Source organism: Protopterus annectens, chromosome 17.part0, assembly GCF_019279795.1.
Source record: "Protopterus annectens isolate FY-2018-M chromosome 17.part0, PAN1.0, whole genome shotgun sequence".
NCBI classification, from domain to species: domain Eukaryota; kingdom Metazoa; phylum Chordata; order Ceratodontiformes; family Protopteridae; genus Protopterus; species Protopterus annectens.
The window spans coordinates 65,206,839-65,228,524 of record NC_056751.1 but is presented as its reverse complement, the minus strand read 5'-3'; the positions used below and the strand labels follow the sequence as shown (position 1 = coordinate 65,228,524).

The following is a 21,686-nucleotide window of genomic DNA, read 5'->3' as shown; positions in this document are numbered from 1 at the left end:
AAAGATGCTGCTGTTTATTTTGTTTCTTTTTTGAATTAGAAAAGATGATAACTGTGGGACTGAAACCTAGATCTCAAAACGTACATCCTAAAACTATAATCATAAACCTCCTGTAGTACAAATGTAAATCCTAAAGAAAAGCAAACCTGCATCTTCTGTATCTGTAAAGTAATCATCAGGTGTGAATCCAGCTTCGAGTAAAGCGGTACGACAAGCAGTCCTTACAACTTCTTTGACTAGCTCTCGGAATTCAGACAAACGATTAGCAACCTACAAATATTAAACACAATTTACTAATAGTAAATTGGTGAACATAAATATTGTAAAAGCACAGAATCATTGGTCAGACTAAATATTTATTATTTACCTCTTCAAGCTGTTTATGTTGTGCATTTCTGAACTCATCCAGAGTATATACGTGTCCTTTCTCAATCCTGCAAAGACTCATATCACTGATTCGATAGCACATTTCTCGTACGTTAAGAAGTGCAGGGCGTAAAGACTTCAGAGACAAAAGAAAAAGAAAAAAAATCATTTAACTGATTTTTTCTTGTAATATACAAAAGCATTAATAAAATATTTCATATGCAGCTGAAGAAAGCACCGTTGAGAAATTTACCATAACAGTATATGTTTAAATAAGTCACTGTTGCAGTAACCATTACATATAGGACTTATTCCACCAAGGATACTGCACATCCAGCCCCTGTATAAAGCTTCAGGCTCCTTCCTCATGTGCATGATGAGCATACGAGGACATGGTAGTGTAAGATGGAAATATGGATGAGCCAAAACTCATTTTCTTACCTAGAACAGAAAGAATGATGTTTAAAGCTCCAAGCAAAGTAATTTCACAAGGTCAAAAAGAAGAAGAATGCCCCACCTCAGCCAGGCAATGGACTGAAAAGGGAAGGAGGCAGGGTGCTACTACTGCAACAGTGATATATTTCAACATTCACTATAAGGAAACTACACAAATGTACTATGTTCTTCATTAGATCACTGTTGCAGTAGCCATTATGTACGAGATGATTGCCAAAGCACAGAGAATGCATGTGGATGAAAGAGGATCAATGTCCAGGATTCCCTGAAGACTAGCCCTGGTGAAGCCTTCTCTGGCTCTGAAAACAAACTATAATGTATAATGTTTGGTAAAGGTGTCAACTGAGGACAAAGTTATTGCTTCTAGTGTTTATATATATGTATTATATATATATATATATATATATAGAGAGAGAGAGAGAGAGAGTCTACCTCTTTCAACAAAGCTTCAGATGTAGCAACTGCTCTTATAGAATGAGCCTTGACATTCTGAGGTAGAATTTTGCCATGACTGGAATAGCATAACCAAACTGTATGGTGAAGCCATCTAGAGAGAGTTTGTTTAGATACCAGCTCCCTTTTTCTTACCTTCATAAGACACACAAACTTGACCAGATTTCCTCAAATCTTTAGTTTTGTCCAGATAAAATCCTAGTTATTTGTGAACATCCGTGCAATGAAGAATCCTTTCAGCTTTGTTTTGAGGGACATGATAGAAAACAGGAAGCTTTATACATTAATACTAAATTCAGAGACAACTTTAGGCATAAAGGAAGGAATGGTTCTGAAACTCACCCTATCTTTGAGAAAGGCCAACACTGCTGAATAGAAATGATGGTCTGTATTTCAGATGCCCATCCAGCAGAAGTTAAGGTTATCAACAAGGCAGTCTTCAAGTTAGAAACTTTCAAGAAGAGTTGGCTGCAGGTTCAAAGGGTGGTAGAGTAAGGTACTCTAAAATAAATACCAATGCCAAGAAAAAGAAGACATTTTTTCTTGGTGGTCTGATATGCAAACCTCCTTTAAGAAATGTTTGACTTGACACAAAAATGGGGGAGGCCCTTTGGCAAGTATGCTGAAATGACCAGAAGATGTAACTTTATTAAAGTGCACTCAAAGCCACAGCTAAGCAACTCATGTGGGTACTGGAGAACCAGGGGTGCTCCTGCTTGAGATGGGTCCTGTCCTCTGCTTTTACCCCCAAACAGAAAAGCTACTCCATTTGGATAAATAAGATTTTCTAGTGGCAGGTTTGCTTACTTCCTTCAGTACCTGTTGTCCATCCTCAGAAAAAAAGATGTCTAAAATGGAACAAAACTCTGTCATCCATGTTGTTAAATTAAGATTTTGAATGCTGGAATGAATCAGAGATATGTCCTGCATAAGTCCACTCTTTGAGGAAGCTTTCGGCAATTGCCTCTGCAAGTTGCATAAGAAGGAAAAAAAGTACTGTCTGGGACAAAAGTGAGTCACCAGTAACATTTATGGTAATTTATTTCTGATCTTTTGAAGATTTTTTTAAAATAAAGGGAAAGGGTTGGAGACATAAAGAAACACCCTTTTCAAGGGGATCAAAAATATATCCCTCTTCCAGGCCTCAGCACAAGGCTTCCTTGACCAGAACAGTTTCAGATGTCTGTTTAAACTAGAGGCAAAAAGTTCTGTTTGTGGGGCTCCCCATTGGTGGACTACCTTTAGAAAGACTTCTAGTTTGTAGCATTCACTGATTAGGGTCTATATATTGGATCCACTCAAAGAATCTGCTACTGTGTTCTACTTTGATGCAATGTAAGTTATAAGTTGTATTGAATTACAGTGCCCCATGTAATCCCAACCAGTCTATAAAGGGAGTAAGATCTTGTCCTTCCCTGTTTGTTTATATTTCACATCTCAGTGTTAGTTGTCTGTTACCATTAGTAGCATTCTGGGAGACGACTGCTGAGTTAGAGCTTTCAGAGCACTTATCAGCACCTTAATTTTTCTGTGTTTGCACCGGTGCTGTGGTTCCTATATTCCCTGCACCTTTACACAATAAGAAATAGCACCCCCAAGCAAAGTCTGAAGTATGTGTAGCCATTGTCAGAGATGGATTGATAGAAGCAAAAGGGATTCCTGGGTTGCAAAGGACTTAGTTGACCCACCAAATAAGTTATTTTGTCGTAAAACTGAGAACTGAGACTGAAAAGTAAAGAGGTGAGACTTCCAAGATGTCTATACACTGATCAACAGGTGGACTAAAGTGCTACCAGTGTGAAAACTGCAACAGTGAAAAAAGTGAGTAAAAGTTATCAAACTGGATAAAATTCAGTTACTGTATAGTAATTACACTGCCCAAATGCCAACAAAAATAATTTTAGAGAAAATAAAAGAAAATCAGTCAAAAGGAGAAAACAAAACTCTAGATGGGAAGAATATTGCAGCTCTTCAGCAAAGAGCAGTTCAAGTTTCAGAATTGATATAGAAGATGTATTTTATTAATTTAGAGCAAAACACAAATCAAACACACTCAGAGGTGTTTAAAATATGTAAAACACTGAAGGAATATATACAGTCAAATAACGGAAAAAAAAACAGAAGATTTAACTAGCTACTCATATGTGTGAATAAAACTGCAAAAATCAGAGACTGAAGTCAAGAAAAGCCTGGCTAAATATGAAGCTTCTCATGAAGAAGTGTTTCAGAAAATAGTAGTTAGAAGCCAGGTACTAATTTTATGAAAGTATAAATAAGCATCTGTACTGGTCTTCAAAAGTAAGATTTGTTAACTGAAAGGACACATTGTGTGCATGCTCCAAACATGAGAAAACAGCCAAGACCTCAAGACCTATATTAGTAAAGATTAAATTTTATCATCAAAAAGAGTTGCTCTTGACAACTTATGGAAGAAAGGAAAAGTATTAAAAATTGTGGACAACATAATATCTAAAGGAAAATGATTATTCACAGTACAAGAGGCAGAAAAGAAGTAATGTTCCACTAGCAATGAGAGAATGTTGAGACACAGGTGTCAGATTCAGGTTTCTATATCCAGCTATCTTCAAAATAGTTTTCTAGAGGATCAAAGACATTTTAAAAAACAGAACAAGCTAAGGAGGAAATAAAAAGGTTAAGCCAGCAAACAGTGAGCAGGCAAGCAGAAAGAGACACTGCTTTTCATTCCTTTGACAACAACAAAACCTAAAGATAAACTCTGTCAGCTGCCAGCCACAATGTAAAAACTTTAGCACAATCACTGAGGCAACAAAAAGTAGAAAGCATTGTTACCAAAATCAGGGAACCCATGACAAGAAAAATAACCAGCAATCGTATGGAGTTATTAAAGATATTTTATAAAATGTATACAACTATATAAAGCACAGCAATGAGGAAACTGAAAAAAGGAACATATGGAAATATTTATGCAATACTAAAGTATGCTAAAGCCAGAGGAAGATGGGGTTTAACAATTAATAGCTAACATAAGAACAGATGAGATAATAATGTATTACTCAATCAACAAGGAAGTTTTAAGGAACAGATGGTATTCCTAAAGAAGTTTTCAAGTCAGGAGGGAAGAAAGTGATAAAGATCTAGAAGATTTTGTTTAACAGTATTTTAAAAGGGTGGGGGTACCAGCACATTTGAAGAAAGCTGTGGTAGCTGAAATCCCCAAAGAGGATAAAGACCCTTCTGACACAGCTTCATACGCACCCATTTCAATTTTAAACCAGCATTATAAAGTATTTTTGTATATACCAGCTAAGAGAATGAAACATGTAGTACTAAAATTGATAGATATGGATTGGTGTGTTTTTGTGGAAGGGAGGCAAAAATGTGACAACATTAATAGAACAACAATGTTCTATTGGAAAGCAGAATGTAAGAAAATACTGCTACTGCTGGTGGGTCTTGATTCAGAGAAAACATTCAAAACAGCTGAGATTTTATGACTAGGGCAATGGTAGCATTAGCATTTCCTAACAGAATTATAGGGTTAATTAAAAGGATATATGAAGGGTCAAAGGCAAGAATTAAGGTGATAGGGATCCTATCAAACAAGTTGTATTTTAACAGAGAAAAATGCAGGGACGTCCTCTTTCCCCTTTGTTGTTTGCATCATATTTTGAAAGAAAATAAGGGACTTATAAATTCAATGGTATGGTAATCATGAAAAGTTAGATTTATTTGTAAATATTATTTTGTACTTGAAATAAAGAAAACGGTATTTGGTGTTGTGGAACACATTGAGACAGCTTCATGTCATTTTGGGATATAAAATTAATGACAACAAAACAAGGGCTAAGGCAGTGAACAATGTGCCTGTGCACGAACTGGTTCAGCAATACTTTTTACTGCTGGAAAGATGATAATATGAAATATTTAGGTGTGCGGATTAAAAGAATTTTGTTATGGCAGCCAAAGATATGTGGACATATACTAAATAAAATATAGCACAAAACTGGGAAACTGGAATATCTTGAGTATGTATATAGATAGTAAGATACAAACAGTGAACATGTTTTTAGTTCCTTTAGCTTTATATACAGGTCAGACATATTTTTATCAACTAGAGGATAAATTGTGGCTGATAATTAATAGAGAAATAAAATAATTTATTTGGGAGGGGAAGAGGGCAAGAGTTATAAGAGATATGTTGATCTTCCCCATAGAACACTGTGATTTAGGATCACCTGATTTGAAAGGATATTTTACAGTTTCACAGTTAAGGATCATATACATAACACAAGGAATATGTTAAAAATCAAAGTGTTGATGATGAAACTGGGGGTGGGGGTTCAAGAAAGGAGAGATTAGGATTTTGGATGGGGGTCCTTAAGGAGAATAAGAACAACCATACAGAAATGGAAATAGTTGCACAACTTGTTGCTGGTTGTGATATACTAATGACAGAAGGATTGTATACTGAAAGGCATAATAATGTGGCAAGACTGTTGCACTGGGGATTGTTCAAACATTATAATATTGAAATAGCTGAAAAAACTGGAAATGTGCCACAAAACATCACAGAAAATGAAGTCTGCATCACATGGAATCACCATTACCAACAGTTCAAAAGATAGATGTGAGAAAACCAGATATAGTGGTCCATGAAAAGAAGACAAAAGTAGCACTGATCATTGAAATCGCTACACCTAACGACTACAGTATCTTGCATACAGAGAGAGAGACAAAGTCATAAGATATCAGGATTTGCAGGCAGAAACAAGAGCAATGTGGAAGAAAGATACTCAGACAGTTCCAGTAGTAGTAGTAGGAGCAATGGTCTTATAAAGAAGAATCTACAATCCTATTTAGATATGTTACCAATACATGTAATTCCATACGAATTGCAGGAATCATTACTGGGCACAATGTGGATGCTGCGAAGAGCACTTCATTGCTGACATCAAAGATTAAAACAATACTAATTTCCTGAACTTTAATCATATTTTGACTTAGGAATGGGGTCCATTCCCCTCATGAAATTAGAAACCCAAAAGATTTGGAGAAATTAAAAAATTAAAAAAGTATTATATTCATAAAGTAGCAGAAAATATTCTAAGAACTAAGCCAATACAGGACTAGAGAAAGAAAATTTTGTCAATAGGGATTACTGCAAAAACGGGTAAAGAAAATAGGCAAGAAGGGTCTGAAGTTTACTAAAGAAAACTGTCAAATGAACTAAGATATTCGGAACAAATAACTAAAATCAGAAAGGATAATAGAATGAGATGAGGCTAAGTACAAGTGTATAGTCTGGCAAGAGGTATCAAAAGGACAGAAGAGGCCATAGATCCCAGAACACTTGGAAGATCTCTTAAAGTTGAAGTTGTACAAAGTGAAAGATTGATGAAATGCTGATGATTAGCTTGCATTTTTATCAGTAGGAAGTAAAACTGACATCAGTGTGGTGTTCAAAATGTATCCAAAGCATATTAATTTGTAGGTTGGATTGAGGGATGACTATTTTGGATTCACATTGTACCCTGGATTGGAGAAAAAAATTGTAGCATACTGTTAAGACTGAATCATACAATCATCCACATAAGAGAAAATGTGTAAGCCTTGAAGCCTGCAGTGATCTATGTACTACTTCAACAAGACATTTGCTAAAGAATCCTTGGGTAGTACAAAGACCAAAAGACAAAGAAGTAAAGATATAATGCAACCCCCCTCCCAAAAAAAAAAAAAAAAAAAACTTAAACATGATCAGTATTTTTTTGTCAATGCGATAAGCATCCTTCAAATCTAAGATGACCAGAAAAGTTTGAAGGAAGGAACAGGAAAGAGAGTTTGAAGAGTTTGCATTTTGAATTTTGTGATATGAAAAAGATTTTTAAGTTGGACAATTCTAAAATTAGCCTCCACATTGGTGTCCCAAACATCTTGCTCTTTTATCCTTCCTGAAACTGCTCCCCAAGTAAAGTCTGAGGTGTCTGTGGTTGAACAGGAAGGGAGAGGGGAAGACCTGGACTTAGGGATATCTGTTGTCTCTGTATTTTTTGCCATGTGAAGTCTTACCAGGGGTACCATGAGAAACATAGAAGCCATGAGAACCAAAATCCTGAGGTATTCCCTCACGGTGACTGAATTCTGACTGGAAAGCCTTAGAAATAGATTTAGGTACAGATCTATTTTTTACTGTGGAAGAAAATCTGTTTCAACCCAGGGTGTCCAGCAGATACCACAAAAACACAATATTGTATGAAGGAGTCCAAAATAACTTCTGAATATTCTCTTAGAATCTCAGATTGTGTAAGAGATCTCTCACTCAAGTGAGAGATTCCGTACAGTTTGAAAAAGACTCTGCAAAGATAAGGAAGTCATCTAACTATGGAAAAATGTGGATACCTTATAGTTAGCAATGAGCTATAACAGAAATGATAATGTAATCCAGACTCAACAAACCTTAAGAAACATATGAAGTCTGGATGAATAGGGATGTGATGATAAATATCTTTTAAATCTAGCATTACTAGGGAATTTAAACATGGAACAAGGGGTAGCAGGTTGTGAAGTGGCAGCATTTTCACTTTGGGTACTGTCACAAATTGGTTTAGGAAAGAAAGGCCAAGAACTGGTTACCAAGAATGTTCTTTCTCTGTAATGACAAATATCCATGAATAAATCCTTTCCCAACCTGGGAAGGAGGACCTGGCTTCACTACTCCCTTTGACAACATGTGTTGAAGGACTGGGGGAAATAGAGGAGTCTGGTCTAGTGGACAAGGAATTAACCCCTGGAAAGGAAGAATGTCCTCCCACTGTCATCTGTAACCTTGATGAATGATCTTCAGAACACATTTGTCTGAAAAGTGGTGATTCTGAATTTCTAGAACAGTGCATAAAAATTTAAGACTGAGGAACCTTATACAATCTATTTGCCTTTTTAGAGGCAGCAAGCTGACTGTCAGGAAAACTACAGTCAGAGATACATACACATCCTCCAAAGCTGACAGCACTGGAGGAATGGGTGAAGGTTCTAGAAATTCCATCTGTAACAGTTCACAGTATTTTCTGAAAGAATGAGAAACCACAGTGTTCTCCCACTGAAATCATTGTCACATTCTGGAAATAACCTTAGAGAAAGAGAAACCTGCAAAGGAAGAATGAGATATTGGGCTCTTCTCTAAGTCTGAATCAGAAATCTGATGAGAAAACCCTGCATCTGTCCCTTCATCTTCCTGTCCAGATTCGGATTCTTGAATCTCTTCAGAAAAAGAGGCACCTCTCTTTCTTTTATCAGAAACCACCTTATAAGGATCAATTCCTAAAATAAACCTTGAGCCAAATCTAGTAAACTACTGCTCTCTAGGGGAAATTTGAGGAGGAGCGGCTATGTGTTTAGTTTACTATTTCTTTTTGACATGCAAAATGGGGCAAATAGTGTTGTTAATGGCAACAGCAGCAGCTTCCCTGGGGATGGGCACAATATTCTGACTAAACAGGGAAGTCTTCCCTGCTCCCTCTCCCAGGACTTACAAGAGTGTGTCTCCCTTTCCCAATGAGGGGACTCCAATGGCCCACAGAAGATGTGACTAACTCCTGGTCCATAGTAGCTGTCAGTGCTACACTAGAGGGATCTAGGGTAAAAGATGAGTGGTCTAAATAGCCAGCTTTTATCTCAGCAGAGGTAGCCAATAAAAATGTCAAGAAACTCCATTACAAAAGCAAAAGAGGTAAGACTTGCTTGATCAAAATTTATTAAAACATGTACACAGTAAGCGCTTTCAGGCAAACATGCCCTTCATCAGACCTGATGAAGAGCATGTTTGCCTGAAAGCACTTACTGTGCACACATTTTAATAAATTTTGATCAAGCAAGTCTTGCCTCTTTTGCTTTTGTCATGAAGTCTCTTGCCATTTTTATTGGATATACTTTGTGCTTCATTGGTGGAGTGACTTTGGTGCAGGATTCCACTGTTTTTGGAGTTTCATCTCAGCAGTTACCAGTCTGCAGCTGAGGCAAATTACTAGCCTGCTCTGAACATTTTGAGCATGTGGAAGGTGCCCTAAACTTTGGAAGCTAGCAAGCTGTTATATCCTTGGCAGGATATAACCCACATAGCTAAGGCTACTGCAGCGATGATCAGTATGATGAACATCTACTATTTAATGGGACAAAAAGGGAGTTACATATGTCATCTTTGGAGAGTGCTTCTGAATCATTACAAGAACTCTGGTTATCATAATAAAGGATGAAAAGGCATATAGGAATGTCCTTATCAATGGGAATGAAAAGGCATCTGACTTCCAGGCCTTTGCACTAGGAGTCTTGGAGCAGAATTTATTTAACAGTCAGTTGTGAATGGAGGCAAACAGATCTACTTGAAGCATTCCCCACAGTTGGATAAATTCCTGGAAGACACCTGAGTACTACTTCATTCATCGGGATCTGTCCTGGTCCTGTCCAGCTTGCTTGCTTCAACATTCTGCTCTGATGAAATTTAAATAACCAAGAGGGTCTGATTCTACTAACTTGCTAGTTTCCAGGCTAGCATAGCTAGTTATCAAAGAGGATAGGATCTTATTCTCCCACTTTTATGTACCACAGTGATATTGTCTGTGATTACAGTTAGAGTCTGGAATGCAAAGATTGTTTAGAGATTTGACAGCATTTATCATTGCCATAATTTCCTTAACATTTATGTCTTAATTTGTTGTGATTGCTCCACAGACCCTGAACCTTCTCTTCCTTTGATACATTCCCCCAAGCAAAGTCTGAAGCAACTGTAGTTACAGACTGAGTAGAGGCAGGAAGGGCAAAAAGGGAGACCTGGGTCAACAGACAACTGATTCACCCACCAGAGTAACTCACATTTCACAAGTCTCAGCACTGGGATCTAAAATGATAGTAGGGCTGGTATGGGCCAGGGTCCAAATTGATTACATAAAGCACTGAATTTTCCTCATGCAAAGGCTGCACAAAGGAATCATGAGAATTGTAGAGGCCATGAAGTCTATAATCCTGAGATATTCCATGGGGAATATCAGAGTCTAGCTGAAAAATATCAGCAACTGTTCCTTGTAAAATTTCACCTTGTCCTGAAGAAAAGAAGCCATCATGAGGGATATATCCAGGAGACATCCGAGAAACACTATCATGTGAGAAAGAATGAGGGATTTTTTTTATGTTCATCTAAAATCCCAGACTAAGAAGTTTTTTTTTTTACCCAAGCCAGAGATTCCTGACAACTTGTAAAAGAATTTTCAAAAATAAGGCAGTCATCTAAATATGGACAAATATGAATGCCCTGCAACCTACAATGGGCTACTACAGGACTCAGGAACTTTGTAAATATTCTTGAAGCTGCTGAGAACCAAAAGGGGTAAAGAAGAGAATCGAAAATTTAAAACAGACATAAAAATATAAAAAGCATCTTAAATCCTTGAGAACTGGAACGTCATAATAAACATATTGTATAAATGTAAATAGAAATGTTAACTACTCTGTTTAACTGGAACTATGTATAATGCTATGCAAACAAATGGAGGTTTTCTCCCTGGATCTCTGCTGAAAATGGGTACTACCCAGTCAGGCTTTCCCCGGTAAACAAAGATAAATAAACAAATATTCTAAATTCAGAGTTACTAGAAAACTGAAACATAGAATGCAGGGTAACAGAAACTGCAAGGAGAACATTTTGAATTTTGGGATTTTGATGTGAAGATTTAGAAAAGAAAGGTCGAGGCATGAGTCCATGTTCCCTCTTTCTTTGGTAGCAGAAAGATACTTGAATAAACAGTCCAACAATCAGAAAGCAAATGGTGTGAGTAAATGGTTCCTCCAGAAAAATGACCAAAGTGAAAGAGAAGAAAAGCAGGCAGCAGACCACAGCAAATAAAACACAAACTATTTAATAAAAGTATTATATCAAGTATCAGGTGAGAATTAGAGTGAATTGATGGCTAATATGGGCAAGGGCATCAATGACAAACTTAGTATTAAACCTATTTTGATAAGTAGAGACTTGTATAAATAATAATCTTCACCGTATCTGACATTGCATTTTTTATTATATTTTTATTGTATTTTATACTACAGACAGCCGCGGTGGTATGGCGGTAGCATTGTTACCTCACAGCAAGAGGTTCTCCCGTTTGATTCTCGACTTGGCTTGGGAGTGCCTTTTGTGTGGAGTCTGCATGTCCTCCCTGTGGTTGGGTAGCGTTCAAAAGACATGCGTGCGTAAATGGGCATTGCCTTCGTTGAAGGTTGGGCGTCGAGCTGGCACTTCGGCATTTCGTAAAACTCTACTGCCAATCATTACCGGACCTGAGTTCCGCTGTGGCGACCCCTTACTGGGAAAAAGCCAAAAGGCAAACAACAACATTGTATTTTATAGTACATTTTATATGTATGTGACTTTTAAGGTATTTGGTTAGTTTTCTATTGCTTTTACCCTTGTGTAATACTTAAATTTATGCGCCTGTATTTATATGTTCATAGGTTCATAGGTTTATACTAGGCTATCTGCCTACTGTGCCCATTAGTTTGCTGTGCCTCTGTCCAGCAGTGACACAGAGATGATTCACAATCTCCCATCCACCGGTCAAGATTTCTCTTGAACAGAGCCAGTGAGGTGCTCTACCTCACATGGACTGGGATTTTATTCCACAGCATAGGGAGCCTCTGGGTGACAAATCTATCCTCCAGCACCGTCTATTTTATATCGTGCTAAGGTTTAAGTTGCTTGCTCTAGTGGATCTGGTAGATTTGGATTTTCATGTCCATTAATTCTTGGACATGGCCTTGTATGTCAGGCACAGGTCACCTCTAAGCAGATGGTATGCGACTGAATAGAGCTGGAGTTTCTTCAGTCTGGCAGCATATGACAGATTTTGGAGTCCCTTTATCCTTTTGGTGAGGAACTTTGGGCTCTCTCCAATTGCTGCAGGTGTCGGGTGAGATACATCCCGAATGGGGCATTGTACTCGATCATTGGTCTGATAAGTGAAGAGTACAGGGGAACAATGACCTCACTTGATCTGGATGTGAATCCCTTCATGATCAGGTGGGCAATGTAGAAGGCCTTTCTAATCATTTTAGCAATGTGAGTGTCAAAGAAAGGCCACTGTCAACCTGGGTCCCCAGGTCCCTGATAACCTCTTCTGTGCTTAGTGGATTGCCACCTATATGGTAGCTTAGGTTACCTTTGTGTTTTTCCCGAAGGGTATGACTATACATTTTTGGCATTTAACTTCAGGCCATGGCTCTGGCACCAGCTATCAGTTTCTGTGAGACCCTCTGAAGGATATCTGTGTCCGATGTACTTTCCACTATGGAGTTTGCAGTCATCTGCAAACTTTGTCAGCCATAGTCCTCCTATGTTTGCCTGTACTTCTGAGAAGTAGATGCGAACAACAGGGGCCAAAGACTGAGCCCTGTGGGACACCACTTGTGACCGGCTTGGAGTATGACATGGCGCCAGCAACTCTAACCCTGTGGGTTCTGTCCTTTAGCCAGTTTGCAACCCATCTTGTGACATATGGGTTTACATTTAAGCTGGTAAGTTTCTCTATAATATCTGAGTGGGGTATTGTGTCGAAAGCTTTTGCAAGGTCAAGGTAGGCTGTATGGACTGCCTTTCCCTCACCAATGGCCTTGGTGACTGTTTGAAGAAGTCACCAAAGTTCAAAAGGCATGATCTGCCCTTGACAAAGCCAAACTGGGTCGGGTCCAATGTCTGCAAGTCCTCTATGTCTTTGTTTATGAGTTCCATTATGATCCTCTCCATAGCTTTGCAGACCAGGGTTTTTTGTTATGGGGGGCAGTAAACCAGGGTCCGGGAGAGGCACCGCCTTTGTGCAGTGGGACCACAGTTGCCGTACGGCAGCCCTTGGGCACATATCCTGTGGTAAGGCTAAGATTAAACAGGTGCCTTATGTGCTGGTTTAGTTTCTCATTGAGTACACCATCCGGTCCCATTGATGCTGTGTTTTTGCTTTAGAGAGCAGCTTTCACCTGCGCAGAGCGCATTTGAGATGTCTGCTGGGATAGTTATCTCTAGAGGGGTGAAGTTTGCACTGAACCTGTCTGCCAGTATGTTGGCAATGTCTGTGGGTTCAGTGATTTTTGTATCATTTTGGACTAATTCTGAGCATATCTGGGAGTTTCCACCCAGGTTTCTAACATAGCTGAAGAAGGCCTTATGATTGTCTTTTGAATCTATGGCAATTTTTATCTCAAAGTTGGCCTTGGATGATTTTATGAGTGCTCGTATTTTTTTACTAATAATGATCAAGGGTGTCTTCTCTTTTATGGATTTTGCTCTGTCATGTAACAGCTTTCTCCTCTTATTGTAAAGTTTGTTTATGGCTGGGGTCCACCAGACTGGACGTTTGCCCTTGGTGGAAAGAGTCTTGGTTTTATTAGGGATTGCCTGATCCATGCAGTCCTGGAGGTGTTCATAGAAGGCATTTGTAAGGGCTTCCACAGCTTGGGTTGTGGTTTCCACTGGCTCGGGGGCCTTGAAGGATACCACACCAGTCTTGAGTAGTGTGAAGTTTGCTTTAGAGAAGTTCTTCACTGTGGTCTTTTTTGTTTGGGGTGGGGGCGGGATGTGGATTTCCAGTGAGATTAGTTTGTGATCTGATCTCACCAATGCGGGATATACTTCCGGTGTGGAGCATTTTGTCCCCATGTTTGTGATGATAAGATCTAGTATATTTTCTCCTCTTGTGGGAACAGTGACTAGTTGTTCCATGGCATTTGAATTTATGAACTCCAGGAACCTTTGGGCTAGAAAGTTGGGGCTTGAGTAATGTTCCAGCCTATATACAGGTAGTTGAAGTCACCCATTATAATGGTGTTTGGAGATACATTTATACCCTCCAGTGTCTTTAGGAAGGCTGTGTGGGGTTCCTGAGTTTGAGAGGGTGGCCTGTAGCATGCTACAAATTGTAGAGCAGTTTTGCCTATGGTTAATTGCACCTGGATGGTTTCCGATGAACCTGGAGGTGTGGGTATCCTTGATGAATATGGATACACCTCCTTTTGTGGTGTGGTCCGGGTTTTGGGGCTGGAGCATGATATGAGGTAAAACGTGATAGTGCCGGGGTGCTCTCAGGAGCCTTGAACCAGGTTTCAGTCACAGCACAGACATCGATGTTCTCCATACTGAGAAGGGCGTGCATTTTGAGATTTAGACTTCTGGCATTGAGCAGCATTACCCTTAGTTTCTTCCCATTTTTGTTTTCTAGGGTGGTAGGTTTAGAATTTGAGCCTTGCCTATGGGGGTGGCAAGAGCCTTAGCCAATATCCGGAATCCCAGGGGTGACAGGTGCAAGCCATCCGTCAAGCATGTCATCCCAGGCAGACAGACACTGGATCCCCTTTGAATGACACCAGAAATTAAGCCAATTGTTAAAGCTGATCATCTTGTCTCTATGTTGTGGCATCATTCTTGGTGAAGGAAGGATACTGCTCAGGGTCAGGGTCATACCTGCCTGGGCTACATAATCAGAGAGCTCCTCTATGTCTCTTTTCATGTAGTCCAGGGAGTTCACACCAGCATGGACAATGACTGTGTCATATTTGTACTTGCTGTGGAGTGACCCGAGTGCTTGTGTTATGTGGCAGATTCTGGCGCCCGATAGGCAGCTTACTGTGACCCTCTCCTTGTTCAGTCTGGTGAGTGGGACGTCAGTGTGTCTGACTATGGAGTCACCTATGACAAGTATGTTTGGTGTTGTATTTGGCCGTAAGGGCTGTGACTGTTTTGCACACTGATTTTGTGGTTTATGTGTTGCCTGTGGTGTGTCATGAGGTGGCAGTTGCTTGGGTGTCTGCTTTGGAGGCCTCTGCTGTTTAGGTAAATTTTTGCTCAGAGCCTCCGAGTATGACTTTGTGTGTTTCTATGCCTTTAACTACCAAGGGAAGGTAATTAGCATAATTGATGAATTTAGTATAAATTTTAGGGAGTTGAACATTTGTATTGTCTGATGAAGTCACTTGTGCCACGAAAGTGCTCACCTGATACTTGATATAATACTTTTAGTTCATGCTTTTATTTGCTGTGGTCTGGTGCCGCCTTTGCTTCTCTTTCACTTTGGTCATTTTTGAATAAACCCTTTTCCATATTTGATCTGGGGGAACAGGTTCTATATCCCCCTGAGATATAATTTGAGCTAAGATAAGAAGAAACAGGGAGGTTTGATTGGATGGATATAAAGGGATCCCTTTTAAAGGAGGAATGGAATCTCACTGATAGTTGTAGCCTTTTTGAATTATTTTCAGAACTCAAGTGTCTGAAGTTATCTGGACTATAACTGAACTTTTTCTAGCATAGATCAACATCTTAACAAACTGAAAGATGTTAAAATTAAAAAACTACATTGGGACTGCATTGCCTACAGCGAGGGCGTGGCTTACCCCCAGCCTCCATCGTCACAAGTCAATCAAGTTATTCAAGTCTCACGGAGACTACGAGAGCTCAGTTATACAACACTGCTGGCCAAAATGACGTAGGAGGCGAACAACCCGTAGACAATATGACCAGGACCTCTAACCTAAGGGTAGAATCACAAGTTAACCAAGGGGAAACAACCCGGCCACATTCAAAAAATGAACAGTCCGTTCAAAATTTTCAGAATTCGGCCTCAGGCTACAACTTGAGGTTGAAGGGAATGCACTGCTTCCCCAGATTCAACAACAACAAAAACAAGAACAACAAATGAGGGAGGTGAATACATCGAGTGATGATCAAATAACATTACCGGATGCTACCCTGAGGGACATAATTCTAAACTCAGGTAATGACTTTTAAGATTTTTAACTATTCAGACATTGGCATTGACCCACCACTTGTTGAACTTTTAGTGAAGGGTAACACCTTCGTGCATTCCAAGAGAGCTGATTTGGCCAAACTGTTAATTGATTTAAAAATGTATGTGAGAAAACTAAACTTGTCTTACTTGTTTGCTGATAATAACATGTTGCAAACTAGCGTGTTACATGTATCTAGCACATTTTGTCCACCGTTACATCCCACCTTGCACTTTTTTGAGCAAATTTGTGAGCTGGAATTTAGGAACAGTTTAACATCTAGTAATAGAAATACCAATGTTGTACTCAACACTAGCAAGGAACAACGTAATTTACTGGATTTGCTTCAACAAGCCCCAGTACGGGTCATGATACCAGATAAGGGGGGAGGCCTGGTTTTCATGAACACTGAAGATTATGTTCTGAAAGTGGATAAGATTTTAAACTGCCCAACATACCAGGAAGTGTCCCAAAATGAACTAAATCAGGCTTCTTATAAAATCAAGTTACACCTGAATGATATGTTTATGGAAGCAAGGATCCCACTTGACCTTTTCAATTATTTAAGCATGCCAGAGCCTAGTATCCCAATTTTGTTTGGGATCCCTTAGATCCACAAGAATGTAGATGACCCATAATGAGACCCTAGTAGATGCTAGAGGGAGCCTAACATACCCTTGGGCAAAATGGGTGAACCAAACACTTAAAAAATACATAGTACAAGAAAAATGCACCTGCAAAGATTTGTGGTCATTTCTGGCATAAATTAATAAGCTGGAGTTCAAAGAACACTTGAACGTTTTAACGATAGATGTTAGAGACCTCTATTCATCAATACCCCATGTTGAGGGGATTGAATGGATTAGTTGTATGTTGAGGTCAAGAGGGGCTCCACCAGATGAAGTATCACTTATTGAAGAGATGTTGGACATTATTTTGTTCAACTACTATATCACCTTCAATAACAAGTACTTCATACAAAAAATAGGTGCAGCTATGGGGTTGCCATGTGGGGCGAGCTACGCTAATTTAGTCATGGCTTTCTGGGAACATGAATTTATATTCAATAAACCAGACATTAGTGGGCAAATTTATTTTTATACCCACTTTCTGGATGCTGTTTTCATTATCTTTGATGGGGACAAGAGGAAGGCCGATGACCTAGTGTCATATTTGAACAGCATTACAGAATTTCTGTCATTCACATATACTTTTGATACATATAGGGTGGCCTACTTGCTTGTAGACCTCAGCAAGGATTTGACCAACAAATGTATTTGGCTAAAATCTTTAGAAAAGAAACATATTCAAACTCTTTCTTGCATTTCAGTAGTAGTCACCCTTGGCATCAAATGAAATCTTTAGTAAAAGGGCAACTTGTCAGGACGGCCCTTATGGTTTCACAGGATGCTGATTTTTTATGTGAATGTAACACCTTAATGGAAATGTTTTTAAAGAGGGGTTACCTGAGCTCTCTGATTGATTCTATACAAGAGGAAGTCCAGTACAAAAGAGAACAAGTTTTTTATAAACCAATCTTAGGTGTTACATGTAACAGGAATGAAGAACCATGCCCCACAACCGGTCAGTTTGATTACCCCTTTTAGCAGTGACACTAGTGAGATTTCATTTATCTTAAGGAAGAATTGGGAAGTAATCAGGAGAGATCCTGATTTTGTTGGTAGATTCCAAAATTTCCCATGTATCACATACATGAGGGGTGCAAACTTGAAAAATATTTTAGAGGTTAAAAAGATGGTACCAAATTCAAGGAGTGATATGTTAAAATGTTATGTGTAACTACTGCCAACACATGGATACTGGTAGGGATTTCACTATTAGGAACATTACTTATAAAACTAAACTCAAATTCAACTGTCAGTCTAAATCAGTTGTCTACATGACACAGTGCCAAAAGTGCCATGCCTTCTACATCAGTAACACCGATCGTAGACTGCAAGAATGAGTCTATGAACATTTATATCACATGAGAAATCACAACACAGACAATGCTCTAGCTAGACACATACTTTCAAATCTAGATCATAACTTCAAGTTCAGAGTTATTGACTCAGTAGTACAAGACGGTCGTAGGGTACCAGATTCACTACTGCCTGAACACCTTGAACTATGCTGGCAACTTCATACTGGAGCTTGTTTTTTACCAGGCCTCAACGAGGTATATTCCCTATCTTGTATCCTTAAGTTAAAAAGTTTGAAGAGATGAATTTGATCATCCATGCTGTTTTTGGAGAAATTAGGGATAAATATGGTAAATAATACATAAATATAAAATGTATACATACTTATATCTAATATTCATGATACTTACATCCACCAAAGCATTGAAATCTTATTTCATTAATTGTTGGCACAAATTTATGTAGTGACAACTTGTGTCACTTACAGGTATATATAAATATATGCACAATTATTTATGTATATTTATTAGATTTTACTTTAACTTCAATTTTATGTTGTTAATGGTTAGGTAGTGGAGGATGGTTGTGTTGGAAGACCAAAAGATAGTGCAAAAACAATATACAGTGTAAATGATTTGTGTGTATATACTTAAACAGCTACATACATCTGAATTCATTTTGCACTGATATATTTTAATTTTTAATTTGTATAGATGAATTATTAATAACACCACAAGAGTAAAATCAAACCAAGTATTTATTGATACTACAGTTGCCCTTTAACCACAGTCACAGGGTAGAAGTGACAGGATTGTGTTGTCGATTTTTATACACACTTAGTGTCTTATTGACTCACTCTGATGTATTTAATTGATTAATTGTAATTTGTAAATCACGTGATTCTTTTTAATTACTGTATTTAATCTGGAGGGTATTGTGTTCTGGTTTTATCTGAAGAAGGCCTACCAGTGAGTAGGACGAAAAGCGTTTAATAAACCTTCTACAGTGTGTACCTTTGTTTTGACGTGGTTCAATTAGTTTTTGGTTTTGCTACTTCTTCAATCACAGAACATGACTATTTCCAGCTGCATGATATAAATTGTACAGTGGACTGCCTCCACATCAACTTTTGACTATTGTGTTACCCATCCTCATAGCAGATTCAAGACAACAACTTATCCAGCTACATATGCTTTCTCTAGCATTCAAGCTCTTCCCTTCTCCCATGATGCATCTGTGTCCTCTTGACCCTTAGATCAAATCTGTCTAGATAATAATATAATGAAGAAAGAATATCTAAGATGTACTGGAGAATAGACTTTGGGCTTAGGTCTACCAGGGCTGTCCAGAAGCTGACAAGTAACAATTTGGACGGGAATGGAAGGTGGGATGTCAAGTTAGAAGGAGTGGGATAAAGAAGATCTAGTCTTATGGTAAGTACATAACTTCCATATCTTACATTATCCCCTCTGAGGAATGGAGGGTGGAATGTCAAGTTGGATGGAGTGGATTAACAAAGATCTAGTCTTATGATAAGTAGAGAAGTTCTGTATCTTGCATTATCCTCTCCATCCAACTCAACAACTGGGACAGAATCCACAACTATTTGCATTCCCAGGTGGCATCATGACAGGCTACCCTTATGGACGGTAGAACTGAAGGAGTATCAGGGCCTAGATATCATGTACTCTACAGTGCCTGAAGATATGCATTGTTGACAATGCAGCACAAATATCAACAAGTGAAGATTTTTTTGAAAAATACAGTGGAAGTTGCTATAGACCTTGTAGAGGTAGACCTTAAACTTTGAGACAAAAACATTGCTGTTGTTACAACAAACATGCGTTAAGCAATGTGAAAGCCATCTGTATAGAGTAATCTTTGTAGCTTTGGAATCCAGTTTGTCAGAGGAGAAAGAGAAAATGAGGTGCTTGTCTTTCCAGAGGTTTTTAGTAGGTTTTAGGAGGATTCTGTGCATGTTTTGAATATACTTAGGCTGTTTATATATTTATTTTTGGGTATTATTCAAGGTACTTCATAGTATTTTATGCATTCATGTTTAGCATTCCAGTTATTTGTGTTTCAACTTTTTTATTTATATTAATATAGATTAACATGTTTTAATACATTAAATTTATTTATTTATTTACTTACAACATTTATTGGTATTATAGTTTCAGAAGAACATCTGTGGTTTTAACGTTTATTATATTAATGGATGTGTATACTGTGGAGTTGATTATCGACTGTTTTAATATGTTATAGCATGTTATATAAGCACATGTTAAAAGGATTGTCATTTTAAGAAATTTTAATTGTTTAACAAAATTAGTTAATTATTCAATTAATACATCACAGCACAAATATATTTAAGCACTTGTGTTTTACAAGACCATTGTTCTGATGAAGCTTTGTATTTGGCAAAGTGAAAGTGCACTTAACATTATTGGAAGTGGATTTTGTCTGTATTTATTCGTGTGATTACTGTTGGGATTAAACAAAAGTTTTTTCAATATCTAGTTGCCTGATTCTGTTCACCATCACCATGGTTGTGTTCTTTATTGGCTTGTGGTTCGTGTTTTTGGGTTCATGGTACAGGTAAAAACTAAGCTAGCCATGAACATCTAGAGTATAAAGTAAAAACTCACCTCTACTACAGTGATTAGGAAGAAATTACAGGAAAATGTACAGTCATTGAAAGCTTACTCAGTGGTGACCTTAGGTAAGATGGATGGGTTAATTCTGAAGGAGACTCTAACGTGAAATATCAAATATGGGGGGAGCAGGATAGAGATTGCAATTCTGAAATCCTTCTGGCTAAAGTTATAGCAACCCGGAATAAGGTTTTCCAGGGGAGATATTTTAGATTATAAGAAGAGGCTATTTCAAAGGGAGCTCAGGAAAGAACCTCTAAAACTGGATTCCCTATTAGCAGGATGGACTGTGAAGCTTTCATCTGAAAGTTCCTTCTTGGTAGCCACCACCACAATAACAGAATCTATAAGTTGGACTCGTGCTCCAATGTGGTCTGTCCTTGGACAGGTGCAAAATTCTGTCAGGCTTGCAGGATATTGGTTCAATGATGACAGGCTCTTGCCATATCTTCTCGGTTCAGGTCCATCATTCAGTCTGTGGGAGGGGCCACCCAGGAAGTAGAGGGGATATCCCTAAATGCTTCAAACAGCACTTCCTCATCTGTGAAAAGAAAGTTGGTGAACTAGGCACCTTTCTAATGCATCAGTTCCAGGATCTCCTCAAATGCAGGATCTTCAGGAGGGGACTGGGGGAGCCTTATTTTTCATTAACGTCAGTAAATTGGGTAAACGATTCAACAGAGGAATCAATATGTGTCTTATTTTTACATATGCACTGTCTGAAAACCTGGGGGGGTGGGGCTCTTCTGAAGACCTAGAAGTATCTTGGGGTTCTTATTCAAGGGAGGGGTCAAATCATCTGGTGTTGTTGCTGTATTTCTTAGGGCAATGATGAGGACTCAAGGACCCAGATAAACCAGTGTCTAAGTGAGGAACCACGACTGAGGATGCAGCCTTTTCTTTTGTCAAGGGATGGTGATGATCTTCTCACAAAACTCAAATGCTGCTGCATACCCCGATGGACCCGAAGGCACTCCCACTGGCACTACTTCTATTTTCAAGGAAGAGGTGGCAGACAGCAATGAGAGGCAAACCAGCTCCA

At 38.6% G+C, this 21,686-nt stretch overlaps 1 protein-coding gene across 1 annotated transcript in view; it reads right to left on the bottom strand.

The window, feature by feature from the left end:
• DNAH6 (dynein axonemal heavy chain 6) overlaps nt 1–21,686 on the bottom strand; it is a 5,071,261-nt gene that overhangs the window by 4,909,859 nt on the left and 139,716 nt on the right. The window contains exons 5-6 of the mRNA XM_044059309.1: nt 368–502; nt 147–270 (exon numbers count right to left, since the gene is read on the bottom strand). Of these exons, the coding sequence (XP_043915244.1) occupies nt 147–270; nt 368–502 (259 nt within the window). The remainder of the gene's footprint in view (nt 1–146; nt 271–367; nt 503–21,686) is intronic.